The sequence below is a fragment of the Notothenia rossii genome (genome assembly GCF_949606895.1).
Source record: "Notothenia rossii genome assembly, chromosome: 4".
In the NCBI taxonomy this organism is placed as follows: domain Eukaryota; kingdom Metazoa; phylum Chordata; class Actinopteri; order Perciformes; family Nototheniidae; genus Notothenia; species Notothenia rossii.
Genome location: NC_136902.1, coordinates 20,929,781 through 20,938,977, shown reverse-complemented (window position 1 = coordinate 20,938,977; position 9,197 = coordinate 20,929,781). Strand labels below are relative to the sequence as shown.

General features: G+C 39.9%; 1 protein-coding gene across 3 annotated transcripts; it reads right to left on the bottom strand.

The window, feature by feature from the left end:
* Window positions 1-704: 704 nt before the first annotated feature.
* Window positions 705-8,810, bottom strand: LOC307035159 (myosin light polypeptide 6). 3 transcript variants are annotated; one of them, XM_079674209.1, is made up of 6 exons: window positions 8,628-8,810; window positions 5,734-5,761; window positions 3,460-3,603; window positions 3,145-3,318; window positions 2,783-2,860; window positions 705-1,249 (listed from the first exon to the last, which is right to left on the bottom strand). In XM_079674209.1, the coding sequence occupies exons 1-6, from the start codon at window positions 8,793-8,795 to the stop codon at window positions 1,221-1,223; spliced, it is 621 nt and encodes a 206-aa protein (XP_079530335.1). In that variant the 5' UTR covers window positions 8,796-8,810; the 3' UTR covers window positions 705-1,220. The 3 variants fall into 3 exon arrangements, with proteins under 3 accessions (XP_079530335.1, XP_079530337.1, XP_079530336.1); XM_079674211.1 differs by lacking the exons at window positions 5,734-5,761; window positions 8,628-8,810 and adding exons at window positions 5,976-6,003; window positions 6,410-6,540; XM_079674210.1 differs by lacking the exon at window positions 705-1,249 and adding an exon at window positions 2,412-2,459.
* Window positions 8,811-9,197: the final 387 nt, after the last annotated feature.

Sequence of the window (9,197 nt, the reverse complement as noted above, 5' to 3'; positions counted from 1 at the left end):
TAATTCCCTGTCGAATGCAGAGCCACGAGGATCACAGACTCACAAATAGGAGGATTAAAATAATCAATAGCCTTGACTTCCATCGACCACACACATACACACCGAGTAATTAGTGGACAACCTATTCAGCAGTGGACTATGACACCCTCCTGAACCTTAGCCCACACATAGGAGCTGCACACTCCAATGGCTGGAGCGCCTAATGAGGGGAAATAGCTGTGGCTGCTTGAGAGGAAAATGAAGAAAAGGTCAGGGAGCCACCAAACAGCGTTCTACTGCTCACATCTTGGTGCTTTGTCACCGAATCACTTCGTGTAAAAATTACAGCTTGGCCACAAGTTATGAACATGGACATTTTGGGGCTGAAAGTGAGTTTGCAATGTCGCTAAACAATGTTAACCAATAAGATTAATTAATGATCAAATAAGAGAATCCTTGAATTGTTTCAGTCAATAATAAATTATATTGGCTAGAGCACCAAAATATACACTCATGATGTGCATTGAATTCTATATTTAGTTAACAAATAGCATACATGGCAGATCAATTTAAGCCTTTTGTATTTCAAACTGAATATTCTGATTAAAAACTAGTCCTTTCACCACATCAGATTCAAGCAGCAACACTGCCCTCTTGTGTCAATGTACAATCATCGATGCATTGCAGTGAGATAAAGCCGAAACAATTACATTGAAACCACCAAGTTGAGTTTTCAGGAAAAAACATTTATTTAAATGCAGCAACAACATTTGGGAACACTTTTGAAAGGTTTAATTCTACCTCATGATAGTATGGCTTTGAGTATACCGGTTTACTGCAGGATCGGTTCCTCAGCCAAAGCAAGTCTTAGCCAATGATAAAGTAGGTTGCCGACATGTATACTGTTTATATATATATATTAATGTCCTATCCAACATTGACACAGTAGTATCAACATTTGCAGCAAATCATTATCAATTTATGATATCTGCATCTTGGAATGTTATTGCAAACAATGCTAGCTTTAAGACTCATGAATGCATACACGTTGGTCACACATGTGAACGGACCTGGCAGCAATAGCCAGGGCCATTTGTGGTCTTTTTTTAGGGAATGTAAAGGCACTTCTTAAATTAAAGGTGGAAAACTAATCCATGGAAAAGGATGGGGGGCTGTTGAAGCTAACTGCAAAACGAGGGTACATGTGACAGGATAAAAAAAACGTTGGATGCTCTTCGTATTCAGCCGTTCATGACCATCCTGACGAGTTCTGTAAACGAGAGGAGAGAGAAAGACAAGAGTTAGGATCGTGGTCTAGATATTGGCAGAGACCCCCTCCAGATACAGCCCCCTCCTCAGCCAGGTCTGGCGAAACTGGGTAGGAGATGCTGCATTTGGAGGCAGATCCCCCACATTCCGTCTACCCAAAGGAGAAAGGGTTATAGAGGGTACTGAGAGAAAGAGGTTATTCATCTCTATCTCCTATTTAGCCAGAGCATTTGGCAGGGTCTATGATCCAAGAGGAGCTAGTTAGAGAAGCCATCCTTGCTGTATGCTTTCCTCTAGCTGAGAAGCAGAGAAAGGGGGAGAAGATCAAGGGAGTTTAAGTCCAGTCAGAGAGCGGCCAGCTACGAAATCAGCTGCCATCGGCACAAAAGAGCAACGTATTGCATTTCTCTGTTAGTAGGAAAAGGGACTGGTCTACTCTCCCAAAGCTGGTGGCTGTATTCAAACTCTATAATGTCACAGTCTATTTCATCTGATTAAGAGGAGCATCACTTCCAACACCAACAGAGGAAGACGCCTATTTGAATAGGAGCAATGACATGCAAATGAGATTAGAAGCGCTGCCTTGCGACCTTCACACCCATCAAATAACTTGACAATGGCCACCAGGCTTTCCCTGAATAAAACCAGTCACTTCCTTGTGTGTCTTAAACTGAGGGGGCCCCAGACACATGCAGAGGGGCATGCTGCAGCCAGGGGCCAAGACAGAGACACACAGAGAGAGAGAGAGTTAGAGACAGAAGGAGAGAGAGAGAGAGAGAGAGAGAGAGAGAGAGAGAGAGAGAGAAAGAGAAAGAGAGAGAGAGAGAGAGAGAGAGAGAGAGAGAGAGAGAGAGAGAAAGAGAAAGAGAAAGAGAGAGAGAGAGAGAGAGAGAGAGAGAGAGAGAGAGAGAGAGAGAGAGAGAGAGAGAGAGAGAGAGAGAGAGAGATGGAGATGGAGCAGAGCCTCAGGACTAAAGATGAGCGGGACCACCAGGCTTTCCCCACACCTACGGGTCAGATCTACTTTGCAAAAGGACATTGTTCCCGTTTGCAAATATAAAAGGGCATAACTACAGGCGATCAGTGTTAGAAGGGCCTAATGGGATTGGATTATTTAACAACTAAAATGCAGGAAAGCCTTGAAGTGCCCTCTCATGGTAAACCAAATGCCCATACCAGCCCTCAGCCTGACATGATGTGGCGGACAAACGCTGTGGAAGAAGAACAGTTGACACACTGTCAGCGGATATCAATGCACCAATGCATCAATTAGCCACAAGTGGAAAGACAGTAACATGGATGGATAACCAGCTCATCAGACACTAAATAAAGCAGAACTGCAGTGACAGTTTAGTACGCTAAAGGGTGTTTCCAATGATGATCAGCCTCTCCCACAGCGGCCACAGTATAACGCATGACTGAGGAGTCATTATCACAATGCCAAGGCTGGCTATGATGGTTTCATTAAATAGTTTGCAGGTTTGTAGCAACCGCATCAAGTAAGTATCTTATGTTGTCTCTTTCTCTCTCCCACCTTCGTAGTTGATGCAGCCATTTGCATCTTCGTGTCCCGCCAAGAGTGTTTCAACTTCCTCCTCTGACATTTTCTCACCTAAAACACAGAACATATTTATTCTAACAATATTGATGGCACTACAGTCTTTATTAAAAAGTGATAAGGGATGTCACAAATGAACTATATGGGGAATAAAAAGATAAAAACAATTACTATAATACACTTGCAAACCCAATGATGCCATGTACATTCAGTTTTAAGGACATTTCATCATAATAATTGCATACATTAAAGATTGTTAATATAGTGTGTAAACTTAAAATCAACTCAAAATCATTCTTATCTAGATACCTAATAAGGAGGATGGAAATGTAGCTCACCTAGCGTAGTGAGCACGTGACGAAGCTCTGCTCCCATTACTGTGCCGTTACCCTCCTTGTCAAAGACACGCAGTCCCTCTACAAAATCCTCCATGGAGCCCTGGTCTTTATTCTTAGCGATGGCCTGGAACATGGGCAGGAACTGCTCAAAGTCCAGCATCTTCATGTTCATCTCTGCAAGAAGACAGAATAAATGCGATAAGTCTCTAGCTGCAACACACAACTGTGCAATCGAAAGATAATAAGATCATTTTATAATCCTTTATGTACATTTAAGACATACACCTCCCCAGTGTGTTTATTATTCCATCTCACCCTCAGCCTTGGGGTTGCCCAGGACCTTGAGCACCTCAGCGTTGACGGGGTTTTGGCCCAGGGCCCGCATGACGTCCCCACACTGACTGAAGCTGATCTTGCCATCTCCCGTCCTGTCGAACAGCAGGAATGCCTCCTTAAACTCTGCAGGATACAGACACATGACAAATTAGATTAGGGGATTTCATTCTGTTGGAAACTAAGATCAACAAGCATGTATTGTAGAATGATGTGAAGAGGGAGGTGATAGGAGGAGAAATGGGAAAAGCCAGTAAAGGAAGACAAGCAGACAAGAGAAAGCACAGGTCTATGGCCTACATTAAAGTGAGCAGGCGAGCACACAGCACTACACCGACACATCTGCGCACGTTTCTATATACATATAGATAATAATATAATACAATGTATTATTATACTGTACAACACTAAGGCCAATTCCTAACTCATGTGCCGGGAAGAAACTGTATTTAAACACTTATTGTGACTAAAACGATCGTTTTCAATCGATACGTCAGAGCGGTGCCACCACAGACAAATAGCTTGCTCTCATTGCAAATGCCCCTCCAAATTCCTTAATTTAGCCAAATCTATATTTTCAGGCAAGTTATCTGGTCAGTCACTTCACTAATGAAACACTACTATCTTTGTCATGGTTGTTGTGGTTTTAAAATGTTCCAAAGATTTCAAATATGGCAAAAACATGTAATAGTCATAGCTTCAAGTTAGTAAATTAACAGCTATGGTATAGATGTTTTCTTATAAAACTGTTAAGATAAGGTTAAAGTGAAGAACTGTGTCATAAAGAGCTCAACTTATTAAAGAGATGTGTTATCTTGAAGGGGGTGGCCACAAACATCCCAAATGCTCTAGGTCTAAACTAAAGTAAACACTCTTCCTACAAAACATCAACATCAGTTTCAGATAGGCATGTCAACTCAAGTTTAAAGCATTTTTTCAAAAGTGGCTTAGATCTTTATAGCTATTGGTCAGAAAACAAAAAGGTCTTAAGATGTAAAAAAGGATGCAAAATGTATTTGACATTTGACTTGCTTAGTAAAATAATGTATGAATTAACTACTTAATTAATCTGCGTTAATTGTTGTGAGTCTTAAACAAAGACATAGCAGAAATTCAGTCAATCACTTCCAGAACTATCAAGCAAAAAGCACATCACACATTAAACAATGTGAAAGTAATACTGTTCTGTTAATGTCAATATAGTGTAATCTCCAAAAACGTGTCACTCATTTTATGGTAGAAATCAAAGATCAATGTGTAGTAAGTAGTCAGGCTATTTTATCTTCTATTTCAGCAAGAATATATCTGGTTTCAATACATTCCTTACAAAACTTTAAAAACAAGATTCGACTTCTCAGCTGCTCCCCAACTCCACTTTGACATGTTACAGTACTATCTTGAGTACTTCTCAAAGAGTACAAAACATTGAGTAGTTGTGTTGTTGTTTAAGGGGAACTACATAGGCGTTATCATTTATCAGCTATGATGCAATCGTGTCATTCATCACAGGGTTGATGAATTTAGCTTTGATCTAACATTAGACAATGTAAGACAGTCAAACTGCTTATCTAAAATCTAGCTATCAGGAAGACTTGGAGTCGGATTACACAACATCCGGGCTGCAGTTTGGTCCTAATGTTACGGGACAAGCTATTCCCCCAAAAAAGCTCAGGCACTGTTGTTGAGTTGTTCCTGTTCTGAGGAATGTGCCTCTTCCCTTCTGGGGTGTGAGCACTTTTCCCAACACCATATTTGGTATTAGAGGAGTGGAGGAAAGTAGGAGGAGAGTGAGAGTAGCTATAGCCTATTATGTCAGTGTGATTAAACAAACCAGCCTTAGGACAAAAACCATGCACCACTGTATCCAGCACCAAAAAAGGGCACGCTCCAGGAGATGAGTTGCTTGGAAGATAACAGGCAAAGTTTATGGCAAGCGGACACAACCAGGAATGAATACAGTCCAACAGAACAAGACTTATGAGGACAAATGTGACCGTGGCTACTTTGGCTTACTAATAAGTGCTGCTAATGCATGATTGACCACGTAAAAACACTGCGACAAACTGTCAAAGCGGGGAAATAGTAGTATAACGTTATATGCACAATATGACTGATTTTGACGTACCAAACAACAGTGCAAAGCAACTATCATTCACATTTATTTTTTTAACCAAAATCTACATGCAGATCACACCCTAAACATACCGAGATAGCCATCAGTTTTGTGCTAAGGCGGTCCCTCTTTCAGAGACTTACCATGAATCTGATCCAGGTTAAATTCAATCTGGAAAGGACAAGCAGTTGCAAGTGGAAAGTGATGAAACAGTACGGAAATAAAGAAGGCAAACCTAGCCTAAAACCAGAACTACTATGACAGGCGGGCATTGAGCAGGATGATAGTGAAGATACAGGGCAAAGTGTCATCTTGAAGAAGCAAGAATGAAAGCATGCAATACAGGAGAGAACTTGAAGAGCCACAAAACAAAATCAAAACTCACCAAGGATTTGATCTTCCGAGAAGTCAGACTGTTCAAAGAGAAATAAGGCTACATGAAAAGTGTTCCTTTTGCTACGCAATAAAAAGGCTAGCTTGGGTTGACTTCAAAAGCTTTTGAACATAGTTTGAAAATAGTTAGATCTATTCACATCAGATATTTGTTAACTAAAGGACATTCAGCACATTCATTTACAAGTAGATATTCCAGCGACATTAATTAGCTTGTCGTGTGATTGTTAACTTTATCTACAGTTACCGTGCAGGCTAATGTTAGCTTCTCAAAAAGTTGCACTTCCGCTAGCAACCCGCGAGCCATTTCAGACACTCAAACTCAACTTAACACCGTTGTAAAGCTAAAACATTTTATATGAAGAAGAAGCTAATCACACAAGATAAATGGTAATGTTATTCAAGTCGAGTGGAACAAAAACCCACCATGGTTCTGTTGGCTGAGGTGTGTCCGAGGCGTCGGCTAACCAAAGAATGTGTGACGGCTCTCAGAGAAGGTTGAGAAAACCCCAGCAGCCGTGCGTCATGACGTAGCACGCACGACGTCCTAGCTTCAGGGCGAACAGCTACGCTCCATATATAGGAATATAAATGTGGGTATAGCTTGTGATTTACTGGACACTAATTATATATCCATAAACCTCCTTAAACTACTCACTTTATGACTGAGGTGACAGATACAAGTATTAAGTACATTTAGGGGTGTAAACTCTTCTTAAAAAATGTACCTTATTTAGTGTTGTTAACCTTAAATCAGAATTACATTCTGTGACATCACAATTTATATTAGATTAAAATAACATTAAAAAATACTTTTTTTGTAAAATATTTTTTAGATTTTGTGACAAAAATGGAATATTTGAATCCTCGTTATGTCGGGTAATTTGAGAATTAGGTCAGTGAAGACTGACATCTTGTGACAAAATTACAACGATATATTCATGGGTTCTGGATAAATAAGTTTTAGCATCTGCACTGATGTTGTCGAAAACCCATATAAGACACACATTCTTATGCCAGCGATAAATGTCTAAAACATGTTCAGAGGTGATTTTGAATGTAAATTACTTTTAGGAACGTGCCCTTAACCTTGCAGAGTAATGAGTGAATCAATGGACTCTACTAAGAGGTGTTAATCAAGACCAGTAGAGTCTTTGATTATGCACAGGTTTAGGATATTTTAAATGATCTTTGTCTATTTGTTGTGCAAGTTTGACTTTGATGATTTTGCCCTTAATTGGGCAAATTAATGCATCAAAGATTTGAGTGTCTGGCTGTAAAGGAATGATGGATCATTTTCGACCAGTGAGATCATGGACTGCTGCTACATCTCTTAACAGCGTGGCTAAAGAACCGTCCTCCCCCAACAGGAGCTCTGGCCTCCTGTCATGTCTGTGGTCCCACTGTGAGCAAAAGCGGGCTTCTTAACTTGGCCCAGATATTCAAACAGGCTAAATCGGACACTCCATCATGCAGCAAGAATGACACAGTGTAACACCTAAAGCACATGAAGATGGCAGCAAAGCTAGAGCACAGACACAGCTAAATAATATTAGCACAAAGTCTAATGTGGGCATCAATATAAATTGAGTTTCTTCGAAGACATATTTTCATTAAAACATATTTATCTTATTGACCTTTAATCTATGTTTTGGATTTACTGTATGTTAACATGTTTTCCTTGGTCACGTTACATACTTTGTTTATTTAATCCCAATATGTCTTTTCATCTTATTTATACTTATTAAATGTAGAAACACATTTTTGTATAATATCATTTATTATTATCTCATATGTTATCCTTGTCCAGTCATTCAGGGGGTTAAAGAAATGAGACTTAAATTTGAGATTATATAATAAGTAGTACCCTAAAGCAGTATTTAATCTTTTTAGCAAACAAATTAGGTAAGGATCCCTTTAAAATGTATTTTAGAGCTGTGTGAAGGTTATATTTTAATGAACAGACTCTTTGCTTTATTTTGTAAGGTAAGCAGCCACAATTTGGAACTACCATATGCAATATGATTTCCATTAATAAATGGGCTTCAGCTTGATCAGGTGAATGTGAATTTTGTGAATTTTTACAAAAGCTTTTATCTAAGTTGAAGGACAGAAGCTCTGCTCTCTTTGCAGCCAGTGTGTAGCTTTGAAAAGTAGGGCAAGTAAAAACTCTCTGAATTATTAATCTTGTGAAGAATAACACATTTTCTCATGCTGCGGTATGAATAAGGGATTTAGTTTAGTTATTTTAGTTATTCTAATCAGTGGTGTATAGTCAGATTGATTTGTTGAAATCATCTTCCTAATGAAAGAATTAGCACATACTGTGGCAGAAAAGGCATCTTTCTCCCTAAGGAGGCCACTGACTGACTGACAGCTGCACTTAGTGCCCCATTTCTTTCTTTTGCTTAGAATCAGTCTCATTCCAGATTGAATGTATTAGCGTCAGAAGAAAGCTATATTGCAAATGATAAGCATGTTGTGCTTTTACAGAACTTATTGGCAAACAAATTACTATCTTATATCTCTACCTGTGCTTTATCATCATGGTTACATCTTGACTACAGAAAATAGGATTAATAGGACTCAGAGGCTAATTGAGTGCCCCACATTAGCTTTGTCATACAAATCATACACAACTCACCTCTAGGGTACTGGGATCAAAGGGTGAATCAGAAAGATGCAGCATCCTAGGTTTCTGCTCCGGAGAAAATTTTGGAGCTGCATGGAGGCAGGGATAAGGAGGACCCAGTCTGGGTTGCTGCACTGGTGAAGGAGACTTCTTAATGGAGGATTCTCTTTTAGGAGCCATTCCTATTTTCTTCAACAGGCGAAAACTTGATGAGAGATATGTGCACCTGTGCTGCTGGATGCTATGAGAAGATGTCAAGCTATGAAGTAAAGTGTGCCAGTTGTGAATATCCTGTGGAAGGGAGGGGAGAGGAGGCAGGTTGATGATGCTCAGGATCTGGTAGGTGAGACAGAGGTCTACTAAAGCATGTGCAAAGCATAGGAGGAATTGCGATAAAAGCTAAAGTGCAGATTGAAAAGGGGGATGGAGAAAGAAGCAGGCTCCGCCGTATGACTTCAAGCATTACGCTTTTATTTGGGTCAGCAATGTGTGTGTGTGTGTGTGTGTGTGTGTGTGTGTGTGTGTGTGTGTGTGTGTGTGTGTGTGTGTGGCAGCCATGTAAAATATGTCTGTGTCAAACTC

Bases quoted from the DNA above. Each gene is read 5' to 3' on its own strand.
- LOC307035159 (XM_079674209.1), bottom strand. From the start codon at position 8,795: ATGGCTCCTAAAAGAGAATCCTCCATTAAGAAGTCTCCTTCACCAGTG. The intron at 2,861-3,144 runs GTGAGCTACATT...TCTGTGTTTTAG, and splicing joins TCACGTGCTCACTACGCTAG to GTGAGAAAATGTCAGAGGAG. The intron at 1,250-2,782 runs GTGGGAGAGAGA...TCTCGTTTACAG, and splicing joins TGGCTGCATCAACTACGAAG to AACTCGTCAGGATGGTCATG.